This window comes from Microcaecilia unicolor, chromosome 2 (genome assembly GCF_901765095.1).
Source record: "Microcaecilia unicolor chromosome 2, aMicUni1.1, whole genome shotgun sequence".
In the NCBI taxonomy this organism is placed as follows: Eukaryota; Metazoa; Chordata; class Amphibia; order Gymnophiona; family Siphonopidae; genus Microcaecilia; species Microcaecilia unicolor.
This window is the reverse complement of record NC_044032.1, coordinates 203113888-203137968: the sequence shown is the minus strand read 5'-3', so window position 1 is coordinate 203137968 and position 24081 is coordinate 203113888. Positions and strand designations below refer to the sequence as shown.

Below are 24081 nucleotides of genomic sequence, written 5' to 3'. Positions count from 1 at the left end.
TTGGGAATAGTGAGGGATAAACTGGCGATAGTAGTTCGCGAACCCCAAAAACCGTTGCAGTGCCTTCAATCCCAGCGGCTGCGGCCATTCCCGAATAACCCGGAGCTTGTCAGGTTCCATCCTCAACCCCTCAGGTAATAGAATGTGTCCCAAAAACGGCAGAGACCGCTGATGAAAAGCGCACTTACTGAGCTTAGCAAACAGGCGGGATTGCCGTAGGCATTGCAGCACCGCCCGGACATGCCTCACATGTTCGGCGGGGTCTTTGGAGAAAATTAAGATATCGTCCAGATACACTATCACCGTGGAGTTCAACAAATCCTCGAGCACAGAATTGATGAGTCATTGGAACACTGCCGGTGCGTTGCATAAACCGAAGGGCATCACTCGATACTCAAAATGTCCCTCATGAGTATTAAATGCGGTCTTCCACTCATCCCCCCGCCGGATCCGAACTAAATTGTAAGCCCCCCGCAAATCCAATTTAGTGAATATCTGGGCTCCTTGTAGCCTATCCAAAAGTTCAGGAATGAGCGGTAGGGGAAACCGATCCTTTACAGTGATGGCATTTAACCCTCGATAATCAATACAGGGTCTCAAGGAGCCATCCTTCTTGGTAACAAAAAAGAATCCGGCCCCGGCAGGGGACGTAGAGGGTCTGATGAACCCCTTCTGCAAATTCTCCCGGATGTACTCTTGCATCACCTTGGATTCCTCCCAGGACAAATTGTATAATTGGCCCCGGGGTGGCGTCGTGTCTGCCATCAATCTAATGGCGCAATCAAACGACCGATGAGGCGGTAGGCTCTCCGCTTCCACGGGACTGAACACATCTGCGAAGTCCCGATAGGCCACCGGTAGGGAGTCCAGTTCTGCCCGTGCCCCCTCGCGTGTCATAGTTAATGCAGGGCAGCCGCCAGTTCGGCCCCTACAACAGGTCTCTCGACAGGTGTCACCCCAAGACCGGATCTTTCCCCCAGTCCAGTCAATAACGGGACTATGACACCGTAGCCAGGGCAAGCCTAGGACCACCGGGTGAATGGTCCGGGATAGTACCAGGAATTGAACCTCCTCCCGGTGATTCTCCCCTACCTGAAGTCCCAAAAAGGGGGTGATCTCCGTGACTGGCTGCGGTAGGGTGGTTCCCTGAATGGAGGTTACTTGCAACGCCGGTCGATGAGGAAGTGTAGGCCAGCCCATTTGTATCAATAGTTCATGGCCAATAAAGTTGCCCCCTGACCCGGAGTCTACCAGGGCCTGGGTTTGGATCACCGTCTCGTGCCAACGTAGTGTTACTGGCAATGTTAGCAGGGAATCCGGTAGTGGAGCGGAGTGCCCCAAGACCCCTCCCCTCAAGGCGCCTTGGGGGGAGCGTTTCCCGCCCGAGCGGGACAAGTACGGACAAAGTGCCCCGCCTCCCCACAATAAAGGCACAGTCCGTCCCACAGGCGCTTTTTCCGATCAGCGGGAGCCAGCCGCTGACGGCCAATTACCATCGTCTCCTCCCCGTTCCCCTTGGAGTCCCGGTTCCACCGGCGAGGAGACGGCCTTTTACTGGTCCGGGAGGCTCCCTGCGCCCATTTTTGCCGTTCGGCCCGGGCTCTAGCTCGCTCCTGGAACCGGGTATCTCCCCGAACACAGAGCGAAATCAGGGCATCCAGTTGCCCCGGCACCTCGCGTCCTGCCAGTTCATCCTTAATTCGCTCTTGTAGTCCTTCCATAAAGATAGCCACCAGGGACTCCTGATTCCAACGCAGTTCTGTGGCCAGGGTCCGAAAATGAATGGCATAATCAGCCACCGTTCCCTCCCCTTGTTGAATCCGCAGCAGCTCCGATGCCACGGAAGACGGTCTGCCTGGGAGGTCGAACACCATGCGGAAGCGCCGTTGGAATTCGCCATAATCATCCAAGACGGGGTCCTGTTGTTCGTTTAGCGGTGACACCCAGGCCAGGGCCTTCCCTTTGCATAGGCCCATGATAAACCCCACCTTACTTTGGTCTGAAGCAAATGCCTCTGGCTGCATCCGGAAGGCCAGGTTGCACTGATTGAGGAACCCCCGACAACCTCCGGGAGCCCCATCATATCGTGCCGGCTCAGGGAACCGCAGCGGCCTGGTTCTGTACCTGAAGCATGGAAAGTTGAGAGCACATGTTCTGGAGCGCCCCCGATACGGCGTTCAGCTGCTCCTGCTGTTGCTGAAGTACCTTGGCCAGGTCCCGCAGATCAGGCTGCGTAGGCGAGCTCATGGCTTCTGGTTCCTGTCCTGTTTCGGTTATTGGTGAGCCCTTAGGTTCCCTGAGGCCCCGCAAGACCTCCGAGGACAGCCACGCACCCCGAATCTTCACCCGCGGCGACCGCCGTTCACCAAGGGTTGAGCCCCCAGCTGCAGGCGGTCAGCAGGACTGCTGGAACCGCGGGGTGACGGCCGGCCTGGCTGGTAGTCAGCAACACAGTCTCTGAAGGGCAGCTAGCAAGGACGGCTAGCACTGAAGGGGAATACAGTCTCTGAAGGTGGCTAGCGGACGGCTAGCTCAAAGCGGAACACAGTCTCTGGAGGTGGCTAGCAAGGACGGCTAGCGTGACGAGGAACACAGTCTCTAGAGGTGGCTAGCAAGGACGGCTAGCGTGACGAGGAACCCAGTCTCTAGAGGTGGCTAGCAGGACGGCTAGCCTGAAGAGGAACACAAGCTCTTGGAGGTGGCTAGCAAGGACGGCTAGCCTGAAGAGGAACACAATCTCTTTGAGGTGGCTAGCAAGGACGGCTAGCCTGAAGAGGAACACAATCCCTTGGAGGTGGCTAGCAAGGACGGCTAGCCTGAAGAGGAACACAATCCCTTGGAGGTGGCTAGCAAGGACGGCTAGCCCGAAGAGGAACACAATCTCTTGGAGGTGGCTAGCAAGGACGGCTAGCCTGAAGAGGAACACAATCCCTTGGAGGTGGCTAGCAAGGACGGCTAGCCTGAAGAGGAACACAATCCCTTGGAGGTGGCTAGCAAGGACGGCTAGCCTGAAGAGGAACACAGTCTCCGAGGGCTGCTGGCAGGGACGGCCAGCACGGCAAAGGAACACAGTCTCTGAAGGCTGCTGGCAAGGACGGCCAGCAAGTCAAAGGAACACAGTCTCTGAAGGCTCAAGCTTCCCAGATCCGTGGCGTCGGCTTCGGACAAAAGAACCGGAAGCACTGGACTCTTCCAGTCTGTCCATTTAAATTTGGCGCCAATCCGCCCCTCCCACGGAGAGAGAACCAATCCCCGAGTCCTGGCAGACAATAGGGGGCCCGATTGGCCGAACTGCCCTGCAGGCGGAGTCCCAGCGCCGGTGCTCCAATCCGGCGCGAGGGGCGGAGCTTCTGCGCTGATCCGCCCCTAGCCAGGGTGATGCCGACGCCGGAGCCGCCATTTTGGCCGGCGTGCTTCCTCCTCCGAGGCCGGCGTTCGGTCCAGCGGACCGCCGGCCTCGGTTTGACCTGTGGCAGCATCAGCTGCCGTGGAGGTCCGTCTCCGCCCCCCTGGACGCTGCGCCGCCCGAGGGCCATCGCCTGCCCCAACGGGGGCACAGGTAGGAGCGGGAGACATGACACATTGGACATGTTAAAAAAATACTTTCGTAGTCAAGATGGCATCCGTGAGAGGGAGTGTAGTCTGAAGGCTCCTGGAACTCAAGCCGCCTCACTCAGCGTTTTGCTTTCTTTCACTTCTAAAATGGTGAAAAGAAAGGGGAAAGTGAGAGTTAAAGCCGCTTCTAACCCCGCGAGTACCTTAACGCTCCGTCAGATGACTTTAGAAGCTTTTGGACTCCAGACTCGTGGAACTCAGGTCACTGCCCAGGTTGGATCCCCAGTTCATCCGGGAGATCTTGGCGTGGAGGCGGAGGCGGTGTCGCTGAGTCCGCCCAACCAGACTGCCCCTCCAAGACCGGGGGGAGTTGCGGAGCCGACTGGAGAGCTTCGTTCAGGATTTTCTGAGGCTGATAGCGGACCAATCGGATTCTCGATGCTGGAGGACATGACATCACAACGGAGGGAGAGAGAGGTTAACTCCTTCCCCTCCCTTACCCTGGCGTCTCCCCCAGCGGGTCTTGGAGTGAGTGTGAAGCCGGCGGTCGTAACTGTAGAGGCCCTCTGGGAAGTTATTCAAACCATGAACAAGTTGCTGCTTCAACTTTCTTCATCGTTTAAAACTGAAGTACAGGACTTGAAATTACATCAACGGATGCTGGAAACGAAGGTGCAAGCACAGGAAGATAAAAGTGAGTCTAATTTACTTGAGATTAAAAAATTACAATTAGCTGTCGGTAATATAGTTACAGAAAGAGATATTGCTCAAAGGAAATTTGAATACGTGGATAATCAACTTAGGCGTAATAACCTAAGATTTTTAAATTTTCCAAAGATGCCCTTGATACCTCCAGTGGAAATGTTGAAAAAATATTTTTCCGAGATATTAAAAATTCCTATTGAAGCTATACCACCAATAATAAAAGCATATTATATTACCGGAGCAAAAACTTCTTCAGTGGAGACACCAGAATTAAACTTGACTCAATTGCTTGAAACTTCTACAGAACCTATCACTGAGCGCACGACTCTTCTTGTGTCTTTCGCCTTCGAAACTGACCATAATAATATACTGAGACTGTACTTCAGATCAATTGCAGCTCAATTCTGTGGCGCAAAGATTCAAGTTTTTCCAGATATTAGTAAAGCAACTCAAAAAAGGAAAAAATAATTTTTGGGGTTGCGGCCCCGAATCCTCTCTCTTGGGGGCACTTTTAGACTTAAATTTGCATGTAGATGTCTTATCTCCTTAAACAGGAATCAGTATGTATTCTTTGACCCGGATAAATTGAGGCAATTAATTGCTGCTAAAGAAAGCGGTGGTGTTGGTGCTTTGAGTACACCAGTAGGGAGTTGAAACCACTGGCAGAGACTTAGATTCTACCCTCTCAATTAATGGTCTAAGAGATTAACCTCTTTATTTACCTTATAATTATTGCCTTGTATCTTGACTATAACTAGTGGACTAAGTACTAAAAAAGTTTTTTCTTTTTTCCTTAAATATTTGGAGGAAAATGTAAATTTTCTTATATTTTAAATTTTTCTTATTTTGCCTACATTTATGTTGAATGAATGTATTATTTTGAAATTATAAATAAAGAATTAAAAAAAAATACTTTCGTGAAGTACTGAACATTCCAGCTGAAGGCTATCTGCCTATAGTTAGAGCCCAGTATATAATGGGAATTCCAAGAGTACCAACAGATCAACCCTAGCCTGATTTAAATTTGACTGAATTCTTAGAAAGTTTTTTTAGAAGTTATATCAGAACAGTCTACTCTTCTGGTGACTTTTGCTCTAGAGCCAGACAGAAACAATATATTTCACTCTTATTTTCGCCATTTTAATGCCCTTTCTCTGGGATCAAAAATTAAAATATTCCCTGATTTTTAGCCAGGGACATATAAAAAAGACGGAGAGAATTCCTGGTCTTAAAACCAAGAGTTCTCAACCTAGGTGGTGTATTCTTGTTAAAATTTCTTAGTAGATGTATTGTCTCTCTAAATTCAATCAATTATGTTTTTTTTTTGTTTTTTACCCTAAGAAACTATAGGAACTTGTTACCAATAAGGAGGGAGAAAGAGAGCTTTCCTTGGTTGCACCCATTAGTTAAAGAATGCAATATCTTGGCTGTGAGTATTAGCAGCTCCTTCTGCTCCATTGATTGAAATAAGTTTTATTTTACATTTTATATTTTTCTTTTTATCTATTTTCCTAGTATCTGGATCACAATTTGTGGCCAAAGTTGAATAAGAAAGTTTCTGTTTATTAAATTGCTTATAATTAGTGCTCATATTGCCATACATTTATGTTTATTATGTGAATGTAAAATTAAAATCTATAAATTTAAAAAAAAAGGAAAGGGATAGAAATTAAGGCAAAGAATAATATAATGACTCTGTATCACTCCATGGTGTGACTGCATCTTGAGTATTGTGTGCAATTCTGGTCTCTATATCTTACAAAAGATACAGCAGAATTAGAAAAGGTTCAAAGAAGGGTGACCAAAATGATTAAGGGGATGGAACCCCTCTCATATGAAGAATGACTTAAGAAGTTAGGATTCTTCAGTTTTGAAAAGAGACGGCTGAGGAGAGATATCATAGAGGTCTACAAAATACTGAGTGGTGTAGATTGGGTAAACGTAAATCAATTTTTTACTTTTTCAAAGAGTACAAAGACTAGGGGACACTCAAGGATGTTACTTGGTAATACTTTTGAAATGAACAGGAGGAAATATTTTTTTGCTCAATGAATAGTTAAGCTCTGGAACTCTTTACCAGAGGATGTGGTATCAGTGGTTAGTGTAACTGGGTTAAAAAAAAAGGTTTGAACAAATTCCTGGAGGAAAGGTTTATAGTATGCTAGTGAGATAGACATGGGGAAGCCACTGCAGTCCCTGTGATCAGTAGAATGAATCTTGCTACTATCTGGGATTCTGTCAGGTACTTGTGACCTGAACTGGTCACTGCTGGAAGCAGGATACTGGACTACATGGACCACTGGCCTGACCCAGTATGGCTATTCTTACGTTCTTAAGGACAGTAACTGTAGGTGCCTAGTTCTAGAATTGCCTTTTTAGTTCTTTTTATTTCCAGCACAGTTGGACAGGTGGAAAAGGCTCACTTGTGTTTTCTTGGATTGTCTTGAAGTTGATTACCAGTATAGTAACCAGTCGTGCTGTCATTATTTGTTTTGTCTGGGTGAAATCCTTTGCTTGCATCACTAAATAAAGCTGCATATGTTTGAATTATAATGGAATGAATTCATTATAATTCAAGTAGATATTAAAAAAGAGCAGTGCAAATACACTTCCTTTTGGTAGGTTGTTTTCTTGTAGGCACTAGCATCTGCATTCACCACATTAATTCTTGTTTATAAAATATCCAGAAGGTAGCTGCGGCTCCTATGATAATTATGAATTGTGCTTCTTTGCAAACTTCATGGATATTGGTTCAGGGAACAACTATGTCAATGAATATGAAACAATAGGAATGAAAATTTCCCACTGGGATAGGTCCCATAGCACAGAGCTCTTGTTCATTTGTGATGGCAGAAGACAGTTTTATATTCATATCTGTAAAACATTTTAAGAGACAATGCAATATATAAAAACATCACCGGCATTATTATCATTGATATTATATATGATCTAAGAGTCTCTGTTTCATTGCAATGTGTTTAGTGAATTGGAGCCTGAGAGGGCAGGTTCTCATTATCTGTCAAGCTAATAAATCATAAACCAAGCTGTCACTATACCAGTATAGCTATGTAATACATCATTGGAGCTAGATGTATTGATGATATATGGTACTGCTCAGAAAAAGGTGTTCAGGTCCACATTTAATATTGTTACAGGGCAAAAGTTTGGCAATAATACATAATTTTCAGATTATTCCCGTAGGCCCCAAATTGGAAACTTTTTCAAAAAAATAAAAAAAAGACTGATTGTGTGCTTGACCATCAGTACTGGTTCTCCAGTGGCAACACGTTACATGTTTTCGGCTCAAATCATTGTTTAACCCAAGGCTGGGGAGCCTGTGCATTAAGTGCAGTAGATGTTTAATGCAGGTTTTCATATATGTTAACTCATTATCACTCATTTAAAAAAATATATAAATGCATAGTAAATACTATGATTATGCATTAAATTCCAAATTAAGGGCTAGAATCTGTAAATCATGTCTAAACGTAAATCTGAGTAATGCTCCTGACATGCACACAGACTTTCCATGTCCATGTCCTCTTTTTAGCTAAGAGCATTAAAGAGCGCGTCTTTTTAAAATACGCCTAAAAAAGCATGTGCAAATTCTAATTATTGCTAATTAGTGATGATAATTGGTTGTTATTAGCCAATTATTATTACTGATTGCCTCATTACTCAAATGAGTAACATGCGTGAATTGGCCATGCATACAATTTACCAAACACTACTCACCACGCCTTATATAGAATCCGGGGGTAAACCCTTAATGCAGATTTTTACGTTAATAGCAGGAAAGGGGTGGAGAAGGACTGTAGGAAGCAGAGTTGCCAAGTTATTCAGTTCAAGGAGGAAGACCCCTTTTACCTGACAAAACTCATTCACACCCAAATTATCAAAATAAGTTCTATGAAGGAGAAATGATGTGCCTGTAGAAGAGTTGGTAGCAGCTGGTCCCACAACATGTCACAAAACCCGAGCCAGTGGATACGAATGCCTTGTTTCGCCAAGCCAAGATTTGCTTCCTACTGAGACTCCAATGCCCTCTTCTGGACCCAAAATATATAGGAATGCCCACATAACCACACACAGAAATCAGGAGCCAGTTGACCTGGAAAAGAAACTAACAACAAAGAAAATTAATCACAATGAAAAGATGTAGAAAAAGTACGTATTCGAACTCCAACTTCGCAAATGCTTAATCAAATCAGGAGATCTCCCACACTGTGCCACAAAGATAGCAGTCCCAATGTGGAAGGAGAGAGTTCCATAATGCACAGGATGCATTTGGGCTCATTTTCGAAAGAGAAGGACGTCCATCTTTCAACATAAATCGGAAGATGGACGTCCTTTTTCCAGGGACATCCAAATCGGTATAATTGAAAACCAATTTAGGACATCTCCAACTGCACTCTGTCGCAAGGACGGTCAAAGTTCAAGGGGGCGTGTCAGAGGCATAGCGAAAGGCAGGACTTGGACGTGCCTAACACACTGACTTTCTTGACCCGTAATCAAAAAAAACAAGGACGTCCCTGATGAACACTGTTTTTATTATGACTAAGGCACAAAAAGGTGCCCGAAATGACCAGATGACCACCGGAGAGAATCGGGGATGACCTCCCGTTACTCCCCCAGTGGTCACTAACCCCCTCCCAGCTGCATGCGCTGTCATGGACCTCAGTATGACATAGAGGCTGGCACGACATACTCAGGTCCATGACAGCGCATGCAGGTCCCTGGAGCAGTTTTAGTGGGTACTGCAGTGCACCAGACTGGTGGACCCAGGCCCATACCCCCCCTACCTGTTGCATTTGTTGAGGAAACAGCCAGCCCTCCAAAACCCACCACAAACCCACTGTACCCATATATAGGTGCCCCTCTTCACCCTTAAGGGCTATGGTAGTGGTGTACAGTTGTGGGTAGTAGGTTTTGGGGGGATTTTGGGGGGCTCAGTACACAAGGTAAGGGAGCTATGTACCTGGGAACAATTTATGAAGACCACTGCAGTGCCCCTTAGGGTGCCCGGTTGGTGTCCTGGCATGTCAGGGGGCCAGTGCACTACAAATGCTGGCTCCTCCCACGCCCAAATGGCTTGCATTAGGACGTTTTTGACATGGACGTCTTTGGTTTCGAAAATCGCTGAAAGTCAGAAACGTCCATGTCTAGGGACGTCCAAATCTAGGGATGTCCAAATTTAAGGATTTGAATGTCCCTGACGGTATTTTCGAAATGAAAGATGGACGTCCATCTTGTTTTGAAAATACAGATTTCCCCGCCCCTGGATTTCCCATTTTGCAAGGACATCCAAATCACAACTTGGACGTCCCTTTCGAAAATGCCCCTCATTATAACCTAACCACATCAATAACCTAGCTTTAACACAGCTTGAAACTGAAAACGTGTTAAGGGTGTCCCATCCTCATGAATAAACCAGAATAGTCCCCAAGATGGATACTGCCAAAAATATGCAGCAGCGCAGGAAACAGGACATATAACCAACACGGGACATGCCTGCAAATGCACCCAACATCCTCACCCCAATTGGTCTTAGACTGACGAACCCACAATCATAAATACCCAGACTGCAAAAGAACATCCCTCAAAAGCAGCCCAAATTGTGCTTCACCGGAGCAACCAGCTCCTCAACGCGAAAAGACCCCCCCGCCCAAAAAAAAAAAAAAAAAAAAAACAGACAGAGAAAGCAAACTTGAAATAATGAAACTTCAAATGTGGATCTACAAATCTCACCCAGTACACCACAGAAAACAGTAACTCCTTCATACAAAATAGGTAGCTGCCCCTGGCAGACACGAGAAGAATGTGCCTGCTGATAATAGCCACACATCAATTTCTTCTATAAAAAGAATTGTGTAGAATCACCAAAGCTTCTCTTTACGCTTTGAGAAAAGGCTAAACAAGTCCTAAAATGCTGAGCAAACAAAATAAATTGGGTTAAGACCGGCACAGGAATCGGAAATTAACAGTGCACCCCACACCGCTCAAGAAAATGTAAAAATCACTTCCAAACAGTAAGCTATGACCTCCACGTATTGGGAGCTAAAGCTTTCTTCAACAGCTCTCTAGAGAGTCCAGAAAACTAGACCAGAACTCCTCTGGAATCAAGTTGGGAAGCATATCTCCTTTAGGGGGTAACACCCGGAATCAAGTCCATTGTGAACAGTAGAGAGCTTCAGCAATATTATTAATCATGCTTGGAATATGTCTAGCAGAAATCAGAATAGAAAATGACAAAAATGATTCCGTAAGTGATCACCCCAAATCACCAACACCACCCAGACAAGGAACAATTTCAGAAATGCCACATTGGAATACCATCCATGCTCTCTCCACCACTAAGACCATTTATGAGTACACAAGTCCTCACCAAAGTATGCCTCAAAACCAATGCCTCCAGACATTAGTAAATAAGCCCAAATCCATTTTAGACATAGATTCTCCTTGCCAAACCTGAACCCTCTTAAATTAAATTTGAGACAGAAAACAATGCCAAATCTGCAAGCCTTCATGTACCGCCCTCATCAGGTGAACATGATGGTGCTTTTTCTGCAAACCCTAAGGAGAGTCAAGCAGCATGAAAAAGCTCACCCCATGGGAATCACCCTCATTGTGAAATTAAGGTGATCCAACAAAATTTGAATCCTCCAGCAAAGTCAGCATGTCTCGCCCACAGGTCACCAAAATCAAATCACACAAAGCTGCCTCTTTTTCCCAAGGCAGGTGAGATTCCATGTGAGCAGCATCCAACTCAATCCCCCAAAATATCAAAGAAGATACAGATTGAGGGGAGATATGATAGAGGTCTATAATATAATGAGAGGAGTGGAACAGGTAGACGTGAATCGCTTGTTTACTCTTTCTAAAAATACTAGGACTAGGGGGCACACAATGAAGCTACAAAGTAGTAAATTTAAAACAAATCCCGGAGAAATAATTCTTCACTAAATGTGTAATTAAACTCTGGAATTAGTTGCCAGAGAATGTAGTAAAAGCAGTTAGCTTAGCGGGGTTAAACAAGGTTTGAATAGCTTCCTAAAAGAAAAGTCCATAAGCCAGAATTAAAATGAACTTGGGGAAAATCCACTGCTTATTTCTAGGATAAGCAGCATAAAATGTATTGTTTTGGGATCTTGCCAGGTACAGGATTGACAACTGTTGGAAAAAGAATGCTGAGCTTGATGGACCTTCAGTCTGTCCCAGTATGGCAATACTTATGTTCTTAGGCCCCTCAAACTTATCCTCCGCCAAATGAATATCCAACTCCCTACAAACTGCTTGAAATGACCAGATCAATTGCAAGCACTGTGAGCTACCCACAGGACCCCCAAATAAGAAATTATCTAAATAATGAACAAGACTCAAAACCAGAAACACGCTGTACAACACCATGCAAAAATGAGGAAAAAGTCTCAAAATAGGCACATGATATAGAGCAGCCCATAGGCATGCACTTATCAAAGTAAAAGAAACCTGCAAATTGAAAACCCAATAAATGAAAAATTCTAGATGAACCGGTAAGAGTCAAAATGCAGCTTCAGTATCCACCTTTGCTATTAAAGTGGCAGGGCCAAGCCACCGCATCATGTCCATAGCCTGATCAAACGAAGAATATTGTATTGAACAAAACTCTGGGTCAATAAAAGAATTTACACTATGACCAGGAGGATAAGACAAATTATGGCTCAATTGATACTTCTCAGGATCCTTCTTTGGTACCCAGCAAACATAAAACCAAGTTCGAATAAGGAGGAGCAATGAAAGAACCCACAATATGGCCCAAACTTAACTCCTTATGCAATTTGTCCTGCACAGTATGATGAAGAGTGTGGATGGAAAGGGCATTATGACAAGTCTGAGTCAATACAGGGCCTGACAAAGGAGTTCTAAACCCATCAGAAAATCTCTCTCAGCAGCGACATCATCAGGATACACCCACAACCAAGACCACAATTCAGGTAATCTAATGGGAGATGGGGCCTTGCAAAAAACCCCTCCAGAAAGCGGGGATCCCCCCTCAACCAAGTTGTTTACGTCCCCTCACTCCAAGGCCAAAACAACAAAAGGAAGCATGGGTCCTACCACATTGGCTGCACCAGTGTCAGTAACAACAACCCAGTCGGTCACTTCACCCATCCCTGCATTAAACTGGAAGCAAAAACTTCCTCCGGACATCCCAGGTAAACCCCCCTCCACCCAAGAGGCCATAAAGACAGAACAGATCCAACTGGGAGCCATGGCAGGAAGACATCCTGATACACCAACATATGCCCAACTGGAGAATCCACTAAAAGGTGTCCCTCTAGAGTGGGGCCCAGGCCAAAAGGGCACAACCTGAGAGGAGGTCATCTCCGCTAAGCACACATCCACATTGTGATAATACCAGACATCTGATTTATCCTTCGCAAACCCTTTATAAAACTCATCATAATTGAACCAAGACCAGCCCCCATAAGTCCAATAGGCTTGCCTGCAAAATCAAGTCTGCATACTGAAGCAATCCAGGATACAAACTAGGTTTAGCTTCACCCAATATACTAACATATATGTGAAAACTAAGCATCCAATTGGAAATAGTCTTAGAAACCTGGCCCTTTTTCTTTTTACTCTCATTCTTCCTGTCATCTCGCTTCTTCTCAGTCTCCTCCTGTTCTTTAAACAAAGCAAACAGTTCCACATATTTTCCCATCAAAATATTTTGCCATTTCTTTTGCAAAATCTGACAGTCTAATGGTGCAATTTCACACAACGTGTGCCCCCACCTAGACACTTGCACTGCCGAATTAGATACTGGCTGCACACTCCCAGGCACTACAGAACAAAGCTCATGGGATGTGGACCCCAAAGAAGAGGAAGACAAGGAGGAATTGGAAGAATCCCATAACTCGGACGAATCCCACACATGAAGAGTACCAGTCTGAACCTCTCTCCACTGATGCTTATCAGCATCCAACCTTCTCATAACATGCCGTAGCTGCTTCATGAACTTGTGGTCATGCAAACATTTTCCCAGAGAGCGATGATGTTGCCCACGTGCATCATGCCTCGCAGACCCACCAGACAAAACTCCAACATCCCTATCCAACCCCACAGACCCTTGCAACACAGAATGTAGAACAACATGTAATTCACCAGACATCCTCACACCAGAAGGACCAGGCACTTCAAAGAGCATCACAGGAACATAAAAAGATGGACCAGCACCATGAGTAGGGTCCAGAAAAAGGAGGACACATTGATCCAGTCCAGTTTTTGTTTCTAATGAAAGCAATGTAAGTAAAACCCAGACTGGCTTAATCTGTCCTCCTTTTTCTGGAGCCATATGGTAACCCTAATAATGAAGGCCAGAGTTCCAGAAGAAACAGCCCCTGTAGTCGCCCCAGGCATCCCAGGTGCTCCAGCATCAGCAGAAGGGACAGCAACTTGACTATGAGCAGCCTGGGATACCTTACGGGAAGCCCCCTTTCCACCTTTAGCAACCTGCTTCCCTTTACCCTTGCTGGAAGCAGTAAATGGTTCCCTATTACCAGCAGCAACAAGCACAGCTTCAACACTGTCTGCCCTGCCCATTGTGATGGAATCTGCCTGCTTCCACAAAACTTGACTTCCTCTTCCCTGGCCTGCAATGGAGGACTTCCACTGTGCCATAGTGAAAAAAGGGAACCGTGAGACTAAACCACACCAAACCGGCAGTAGGACCCTGCATTGCAGAAAACACGCACACGTCGATGCCTGGCACTGACAAGCTCCTGGCAGCAGAAAAAAAACACCATGAAGAAAACAAGCCACAGAAAAGAGGCACACCCGGCACAAGCTACACAGATCATGAAGAAAAATTGACAAAATTCGTCCCACTGGTCACAGAAGAACCCCTGATGAGGCAACCCTGTAAGAGCGTACATCAAGAAACCTTCCACTGAACACAACGTGAAGCCCCACCAAAACAATATTTTTCTTTTCCTACCATTCACTCACTACAGAAGCACAAAACTGAACCCTCCTCACCCTTTTCCTTCCAACAACCACCCACTACAAAATGCCCACTGCTCGCCAAAACCAAATAAATAAACCAACATTCTAAACACCCAACCACCCCCTTTCCCCAGCCTAACATTCCATCACTCAATATGATCCAGCCTCCCATTCCTACTATCACCTTCCCACCTATCCAATCCCATACCTCCTATTACCTCTGCACGGCTCCACTCGGCTGGCATTATAAGCCTCAGAGCTTAAAGCTCAAGGCTCCCTTACCATCACCCATTCTGTAGGCAGTAAGGGCTTACTTGCTAAGAACCCGCTAATCAGTTACCACACTGCAGTGTAGCTGTGCTAATTAGTGCAGAACAGCCCGCTCTCTGCCCCCGGACATGCCCCCTGCACCACAAAATACATTTTAAGTTTTAGTGCATGGGTAGTGCACGCACATGGCAAAATTACCTCATTTTACTTACTACAGTTTGTAAAAGGGCACCAAAGTTTTGATGTGAGACAAATTTTTAATTTTCTCAAGGCTACAACAGTGTCTTAAAATGTTGAGAATGAGTTACTCCTCTGCATTTCCAAATGTTTTAACATCTTTTCAAATGAAATCCAATTCACCTGGCATGTGAGGGAATATACCAGTGAGTATAGAAAGCCCTTCAGCCTCTCCTGACCATAGAGAATAAAAGTTTTATCCAGTGGCTCATGGTGTACTCGCAAATGCTCTCTTTTATTCTTCCTCTAGAAGAGCAGTGTTCATTGGCGCAAAGAATGATTTACGAACAGATTCCAAGTGACCACCCGAAACAGGAAGTAAGAGCGTCAAAATAAGTTTATTGGGATGCTCTTACTTCCTGTTTGGACCAGTCACTTGGAATCTGTTCGCTTCCACCCTCGTGTGTTGTGCTTTGTTGCTTTGTGGAAGGTGTGGATATCCCTCACTTGCCGTACAAAGAATGATTTTACATTGTAGTTTATTTTGCTTCAATCTCTGTGAGAATGAACTTGATTAATAGTTGCTTCTCCTTTAATCACTACTTAATGCTGTATTTCTTCTTTCAGGGAAAGCTTACACATCAGCACTATGGCCCGTGATGTGATAGTATTTGATTTTACTCTCGTAAGAGGAATGTGGGAAACCCGGGTGAAAAAGTACAGAGAACGACGGAAGAAAGAAAATGAAAGATTAGAGAAAAGTTCATTGGAAAAGTAAGTCAGTTCTCTATAATTGTCTATAATTCTATATCATAGCTTTCTTTTGAGCTATCAGTTCTGCTTAATCTGTAATAACGTATATTCTGTTGATGTCTAAATATCGCTTACTAGACACAGATCGAAAGCATATATATATAATCTGATTACTTGGTTTTTCCAAAATAAAACCAACAAATTATACCGTTAATGTAAGACTTAAGAAACCAATAGCTAGATCTGTGTGCTAATATGCAAAGGATTTCAGCACTATTTTTTTTTCCATGGCCAGTGTTTTGTTTTGGAGATCTAACTGTGTAGCAGCATCAATAGAGCAATTTTAAAATCCCACAGGGAGCTCACAGTTAAGAGAGTTCTTTGTGTCCATTAGACTGCAAGATCATTTTCAAATGGAAACTCTGCCTAGAGTTCCTCTTTCAAAATGAAGGGGCCAGCCACACTGAAGGCACATAAGTTCCCATGAACTTTTCAACTGGATTTTAATAGTAGATTATTATTTTTATTTTTATATCAACTTGAGGCTTAGCCTTCATCGACTAGGGGCACTCACTCTCATCATTGGCTCAGCTCTTCCTCGTCCTTCTGGTTTTAGATTTTATATGTTGTGCAAGTTTTTAGCGTTCAAATTTTTCTCTTTCCTTTTTACTTATCTGGGTTAGCTGTGCATTGCAGTCCAGAGAGCCCTGCCTAAAATATCTGAAGTTACCCAGAGACATAGGTAGGAATTCCTGCTTCTTAGGTCAAAAGATCTCATTTTTGGGAGCAACTTTCTCACTTAGATTTCCAAATAAACATGACCTTAAGTTGCAATATAACATATACATATTTTATGAGCCTGTTGTAAAAATATTAAAAAAAAATGCTGAATATGAAAATATCAAGAAACAAAACAGCAAAGATGACCAACAAAAGCAAAAAACAAAAAAATATAAAAATAAAAATAATATATATATATATAAAAAAACGTCAAAATTTAAAAATAATCATAAAATATGTATTTAAAAGATGAATCCATCAAAATAAAAAAATTACATAAAAAAGATGACACTTTGGATGTAAAAATGAAGAATCAACTTTATTAGCCAAACTGTAGCAGGGAGAAAGGGACTCGACACAGCTGTGTTTCGGCCCTACTGGCCTGCATCAGGAGTCTTCTCTGCCGTCTGTTGATTATTAATTCTATCCAAATATAAAAAGAATATGTGTGTCAATAAACTGAAGCTACAGTGCTCAATTGTACTGGAAACAAAGTTGTTGAGCGGAGAAGATCAGAGCAGCGTCTCTGATCTATGCAATCATCTTTGCTGTTTTGTTTCTTGTTCATCTTTGCTGTTTTGTTTCTTGTTGATTTCCTTGCGAAGACTGGTTTCTTCTGTTTTTTTGTATTACAAATATGAAAATAGGCCACGATGGCTGCTAAATGCATAGATACATTATTTGTGAATTTTCAGTGACTGAATATTGATAATACAGCAGAAAATTCTTACTGACCTTCTTGGCACTATTCGTATAGTAGGCAATGATATAAAGGGCACCTATCTGGAGCCTACTTTCCATTATAGAGTACTGGTACAATAGGTCAAATACGTACATATATTTTAAGTGCAAATAATTATAGTAGCTATAGAGCTGGTATAAATGCTCATACTTAGGGCCCTATTTACTAAGGTGCGCTAGCATTTTTAGCACGAGCTAACACTAGCAAAACCCATATATTCTTATGGGCGTCTCTAGCATTAGCACGCACTAATTTTTAGCGCCTACTAAAGACGATAGCCTATAGCATGGCTTAATAAACAGGGCCATTGGATTGCTAAAAGATGTGTGTCAATTAGAGTATTCTATAATTTATCCCTCAGATTCTATGTAGCACGCCTAGCGTTCTGTGCCAAAAAGTAAGCATATTCTCTAACAATGCATGTAACTTAATTGGCTTAACAAGCTGTCACGATTGTGACTGTTTTCCTGGTTTGTGCTCCCCTCGCCCTCTGGTGGCCGGTATCGGTGACTGCAGTGGACTATCTGTTGCTGTTTTCCAGGCATGTTCCAGAGGCCAGTCCGGTCCGGATTTTCCAGTCTGCCAGACTTGCTTGGCTTGTTTGTATCTAAGCAGCACCCTTATGTGCCTTGAGATTCCTGCAGCTGAGCCTCAGCTGGTTATGGTCTTTATTAAGCACCTTTGGGCTTTGCTGCTTTGCCTTTGCAACGCCAAAGGTTGCGGCTGTTGGTGTGCTGCTAGGAGCACTTCTGCCTGCTTTGCTTGAGCTTCCCTGATTTACCCTTTTGGCTTCCCTGCTTTTCCCTTTTGGTGCTGGAGCACTTCTGTCTTTTTGGTGTGCTGTTAGGAGCACTTCTGTCTTGTGGTGTGTTGTTAGGAGCACTTCTGCCTCACTTTGTCTGTGCTTCCCCGCCTTTCCCTTTTAGCTTCCCTGCTTTATCCTTTTGGTGCTGTTAGGAGCACTTCTGCCTTGCTTTGGTTCGTGCCTGTATGCCTTGTCTGTCTTGTGTTGTTTCTCTAGTCCCCTCTGCCTTTACCGTCAGTCCCTGTTTAATCAAGCTTGTTGCTGTATCCTGTCACCTGAGGGAGTAACCTCAGTCCTGAGTCCTGATTCCTGGTCCCTGTTTAGTCAAGCTTGCTTTAGAGTGCTATACCCTGTGTGAGTTCCTGTATCCCATAAGTCCTGCCGGCTGCCCGCACCTTGGGGCTCAAACCCTAGGGAACGGCGGTCAAGCGCAAGTGAAAGTCTTGCTCCAGTCCTGCGTTCCAGTCTGATAGATCTAGTCCTAGGTGTTCCTCATTGCTTATCTACATCTGCAGCTTCTGTCTTGTTTGTTTGTTAGTCCAGTTCTGGTTGAGGTTTTGTTGCCTGCTGCTGCCGCTCAATGGCAGTAGTCCAAGGGCTCATGTGGGTCCAGTGTCCGAGAGCCTGAGACCGTGACACTAATCAGCGTTGATAACAGGTCTTAGTGAGCAATAATGAGCACTAATTGGCAATAATTAGAATTTACGAGCACAACTTGCTAAGCATATTCTATAATGCACTGCACCTAAATTGTAGTGCGTGCAGCCAAAAAGGGGCACGGTTATAGGTGGGGAAATGGGTATTTTGTGGGCATTCCAAAAGTTATATGCACTGTTATAGAATATGGCCCTCTGTGCCTAAATCTACACGCCCACATTTACGCCAACTAAAACATGACATAAATGGATGCAACTAAATTTCATTGTGTGGAATGGTGCTCATTGTATTCTATATACTGCATGGAAATTTAAGCCTTATCTGTAAAATTTAGGCTACTTTATAGAATTCGCCTAGGCATATTTTTTTACCTCACAGATTTTTTAGGTGCCATATATATTTGAAAGGTATTAATCCGCACACAAACATTTTCCGAAGATGGGAAGGCGGTAGAACTAGAGGACATGAAATGAGGTTGAAGGGGGGCAAACTCAGAAAAAATGTCTGGAAGTATTTTTCATGGAGAGAGTGGTGGATACTTGGAATGTCCTCCCCCGGGAAGTGGTGGAGATGAAAATGGTACCGGAATTCAAAAATGCATGGGATAAACACAAAGGAATCCTATTCAGAAGGAATGGATCTACAGAAGCTTAGCAGAGATTGGGTGGCAACACCAGTAATTGGGAAGCAAAGCTAGTACTGGGCAAACTTCTATGGTCTGTGCCCTGAAAATGGCAAGGACAATCAAGGTCAGGTATACATATAAAGTAGTACATACGAGTTTATCTTGTTGGGCAGACTGGATGGACCTTACAGGTCTTTATCTGTCATGTTACTATGTTACATATATAGAATCTAGCCTTATATGCATCACTGAGTGCCTCACCCACTCGCTGCCTTGAGTATGCCTATCTTCAAACTATGCACCATTGCATTTAGGTGCCCTTTATAGAATGGTGTACTATGTAGCAAGAATATTGGCGTTGATGCACATATATGCACACATACACATATGTATGCTAGTATCCTGGTCATTTGTGTATGCTCTTGATATCTAAGGGACATTGTTACTAAGCAACGGTAGACACTAGTGCGTGTCTACCATGTAGCAAAAAGCACTGCTGCGGGACACACTGAGGCATCCCGTGCTAGTGTGCCCATCAGCACATGCTAATCCCGTGCTGAAAGATTTTTAAAAATTTTCAGCACGGGAGGTGTGACTATGTGTGGAGAGTAGACATTCCCTGTGCTAATTGAGTAGTGTGGGCATATTACTGCAGGGTTAGTGGGGGAGCCCTTAGCGCCAACAAAATAGCTGTCGGTAAGGGCTCCCGCAGTAATGGCCATGCACTAATTGGGAAATTAGCTCATAACCATTAAAGAAACATATGGGAATGCAGTTATTTTACAACCATGATAAAAGCGGCTGCAGCGTGCAGAAAACCCTTTGTGCCCTCATTATAGAATTACCCTCATAGAGCCAAGGTGGAGTTAAGGCATTCCATGAACATTGGGCAAGCTATATAGAATCTGGGGGGTAAATGACAAACAGTGGCTTCTTGAGGCTGATGCTGGAATATTTTTCCATACACTACTTTTTGTCCATAGTTGCAGACAGTTTGGAGATGATTTGAACGAGATTCTGGCTATTGAGTTGGATGTTTCACTTGATGCAGTGTATGGAAAGCCCTGGTTCAGGTCCAAGATACAGTGTGTCAGCTCAAGAGCAAAAGTTATTTAATACTAGTAAAAAAGCCCCGTTTCTGATGCAAATGAAACGGGGGCTAGCAATGTTTTCTTCTGTGTGCATGTGGGAGTGTGTGAGTCCCTGCCCTCTGGCCTCTCTCCCCTCCCCCCTCTGAGTCCTTCACTGTTACAGAGCCAGCAATTTGATTTCCTGCTCTGCTGTTTTCCTTCACTGACTGTGTTACAGAGAGGGCGGGGCAGACACTCATAGGGAAACCGGATATCTCGCCCCTTCACACTTCCGGCTGGAGGCTTCATAGAACGTTGGTCTTGCCTTTTATATAGAGAGATATTAATATTGCTATTCAATTAATTTTCTGCAACTGGGAAAATGCACGCACCATGAAATGTAATAGTTGGTAGAACGTGGTTTGCTTTAACTTTTAAACAAGAGTTGGTAGCAGAAAAGAGAATTAATAGAATGGGGTGATTCAAGATCTATGGGAATCTTGAATTCATTTTATAAATTATGATTGCTGTACCTTAATTTATTTTATTTGAAATGTACAGCACAATATTTTATATGTATGTATACCTGTGGAATCAAATATTCAGCGGGATAGTCATGGTATGACTTTAAGGGGCCCTTTTACTAAGCCGCATAAGTGTCTACACGCACCCAACATGCACCAAAATGGAGTTACCGCCCGACTGTGTGGCTCTTGCGGTAATTTCATTTTTGGTGCGCGTCCCATACTCGTGTCCGAAAAATAATTTTTATTTTCAGACGCGCGTATCAGACGCGCACCAAGTGGCATTTGACATGTGCAGGTCATTACCACCTGGTTACCGCATGAGACTTTAATGCTAGGTCAATAGCTTTGCGGTAAGGTCTCAGACCCAAAATGGATGTGTGCCAATTTTGATTTTGCCGCACGTCCATTTTCAGCAAAAATTTTAAAAAGGCATTTTTTGCAGCCGCACTGAAAAATGGATCTGCGTGCGCCCGAAACATGTGCCTACACTACCATAGGTCATTTTTCAGTGCACCTTAGTAAAAGGACCCCTAAATGAATAACATATCCATTGAAAGTTATGGACATATTCAACAACAGTAAATGTAGAGGTTCCATGGCTGAATAAAAACATATAACTATAAATGCAGTTCTGGTGTAAACAGTACTGGCCCATTGTCAGAAAAATGAAAAGTCAGATAACATGGAACACATTGAAAATGCATAGGAAATGTGTATTTCAAGAGCTGCAGTGAAAGCAGGATCTCAGTAGCCAGGAAAGCCAATCATTTTTAAGAGTTGTAATGAAAACAGGGACTCAGTAGCAAATCCAAACAGAGGTAGGTCTGCCCTTCCAGTGAATCGGATGTCAGGAAACTGTAAAAAAGCCACAATGATGTCACCGGGGGGGGGGGGGGGGGGGGGGAGATGTCTATTGGATATACTGGATGGTCGGATTAGCGAAGGTCAGACAATCGAGACTGTGCTATTGTTTTATTGAGCGTTCTACCATGCCTGCTCCTTTGCTAATATTTCCAGAGTCATATGAGCAGCAATAGATTGTCCAGCAGGGAGGTATCCCATGTTCAGATGGGAGCTGCGAGTACTCTGAGGTCACCGGGACTGCTACTGTATTTGCGGAGAAGGAATCCCAGTCCAGCAAGGAATCAAGTCCAGTTTGAAATGTTGGATTAGATGGAGGGGATGGCCTAGTGGTTAGTGGAGGAGTGGCCTAGTGGTTAGGGTGGTGGACTGAGGAACTGAGTTCAATTCCCACTTCAGGCACAGGCAGCTCCTTGTGACTCTGGGCAAGTCACTTAACCCTCCATTGCCACATTGAGCCTACCATGAGTGGGAAAGCGCGGGGTACAAATGTAACAAAAATAAATATCTGGATGTCCCTTGCTCTTTTAAAAGATGTTTTTAATCCAACCATTGGTGAAGCCTGATCAGGTTAGCTTTATGTTTGTTTGTTTATATTTATTATCTTGTTTATGCATGTCTTTTAGCCTTACTAGTTGCTACTTTAATACCTATATGGTTGACTCCTGAGGCAGGCCTGTGGCCGAAACACAGATCTGTGTCGAGTCTGTAATAAAATTTTCCTGTTTGACTCAGTTGTCCCTATCTCTGGACTTATTGGTCAATTTCCCACTTTTTCTTCTGTTTTGTGTGTTTCGTGGGATTTCGCTGTTCATCCACCTAGGTGGACTACCCATCCATACTATATTGCCTTTCCAACAAATTAGCCAAAGCAGTTTGGTCAGAAAAGAACACCAATATTAGAAAGGAAAGGTAAATACTCTCATTCGTAAGAACAGAAGCAAACACACAAAGGAAGTAAGTACTGTTCATTGCATAAAAATGGAATCCCTCAAACCCTCGAACTAGGTGGTGGGCAACCAAATGCAGTTGCGAAAAAAATGCATCGTAAGGGCCATCTTGAACTTTTTTGAATGATTGTTCTCCTTGACTATAAGGATGGAAACTGTACCATAATCTGGGAGCCAAAAAGAAAAATGCTGAGTGTCTTGTTGATTTAGAGTGCACATGAAATGGAGGAGGAAGCACAAGATCTGTGCTGTGGGATACTCCTCCTCCTCCAGTGATGACACTGGCAGTGGGGGAACGGTAGCTGGACTCTTGGTTACATACTGCACCCCCTGGCATGTCTCCCCATTTTTCACTCAAAAGATCCACCGCACCGCACCATGTGTCTCTGATCTATCAACCTTCGTAATGCTGTTCAGCAGACTGCTCCAGACCTCTCATAAAATTTCTCTCGCTAAAGGTAGGCGGTCCTTTCTGTGAATCGCTCGGAAATGGCTGTGCATCCCTCACAATGCACATTTGAACACTAAACAGCTCCTTATAATACATTAGCATAAGATTCCTGTTGGCTGCTACTGCGAACGGAAATGTGAGTGGCCATTAGCGCATGAGCCCTTAACTACATCTATTTTCTAGGTGGTAAGGGCTCACATGCTAATTTTGGGGTCCTTTTACTAAGCCACGGTAAAAAGTGGCCTGCAGTACTGTAGGTGTGTGATATGGGTGTGTGCCAGGTCAAATTTTACCGTCTCTCCAAAATGGGACTATTTTTAATGACGAGAAAAGGGCATGCAGTAAAACTAAAACCAGCGCATGCCTAAAACCAGCCTGAGCCCTTAATGCCACCCACTGATCTAGCAGTAAGGGCTCATGCGCTACACGTGTGATGACCGGTCAGCGTGTGCCAACTGCCAGTTACTACTGGAAATGCCGCACTTGGGAGGAAATAAAAAAGTAAATCATCCAGGTGTTATGGGCATGTGGCAAATCTGAAATTACCGCTAGGGGGTGTGGTAGCCTGGCGGCAGTCTCATTTTGGCGCATGCTGCATGCGTGTAGATCCTAACACGTCTTTGTAAAAGGGCCCCTAAGTGTTAATAGGTTAGCCTATGGCAATGCACATGCACTAACCCATTAGCTCTGAACACGTCTACTCTCCACTCCCAAACACACTCACAGCGCTAAAATAGAAAAATGAAAATGCGGTAAGCACGTATTAGTGCTTACCGCAGCTTGTAAAAGAGCCTCTTAGCTAATAAGGAAACAAACCAGAAATGCAATATTTAAATACTATTTTTTATTAGGAATCATGAACACATAGTATAATTTTAAATAACATTTTAAAGGATGAATATTTTTAATGCACTTTTGTAGGCCACGGATTTGCTTTTCACAGCTGTGCCTTAACTTTTTCCTTAAAAAAAAAAATCAGCTATTGTTGTCGTCTATAAAGAAGTTGGGAGAACTCTAGTTGGATAAGGATAAATCTGAGTAGATCTGCTGGGTGACATGATACAACAGCCCAGTCCTGTGTGTGTGTGTGTTTCTTTACTGTAATTGCAGCTATTTTTGGATCTCTATTTTTGGACTGGGTATGAAGGAGTTGGATACAGGGCTGA

The 24081-nt window shown here is 44.1% G+C and overlaps 1 protein-coding gene across 1 annotated transcript in view; it reads left to right on the top strand.

The window, feature by feature from the left end:
* Nucleotides 1-24081, top strand: part of LRRC2 (leucine rich repeat containing 2) — a 202728-nt gene that overhangs the window by 8432 nt on the left and 170215 nt on the right. Inside the window, exon 2 of the mRNA XM_030193630.1 lies at nucleotides 15322-15468. Within this exon, the coding sequence (XP_030049490.1) occupies nucleotides 15344-15468 (125 nt within the window). The 5' untranslated portion in view covers nucleotides 15322-15343. The remainder of the gene's footprint in view (nucleotides 1-15321; nucleotides 15469-24081) is intronic.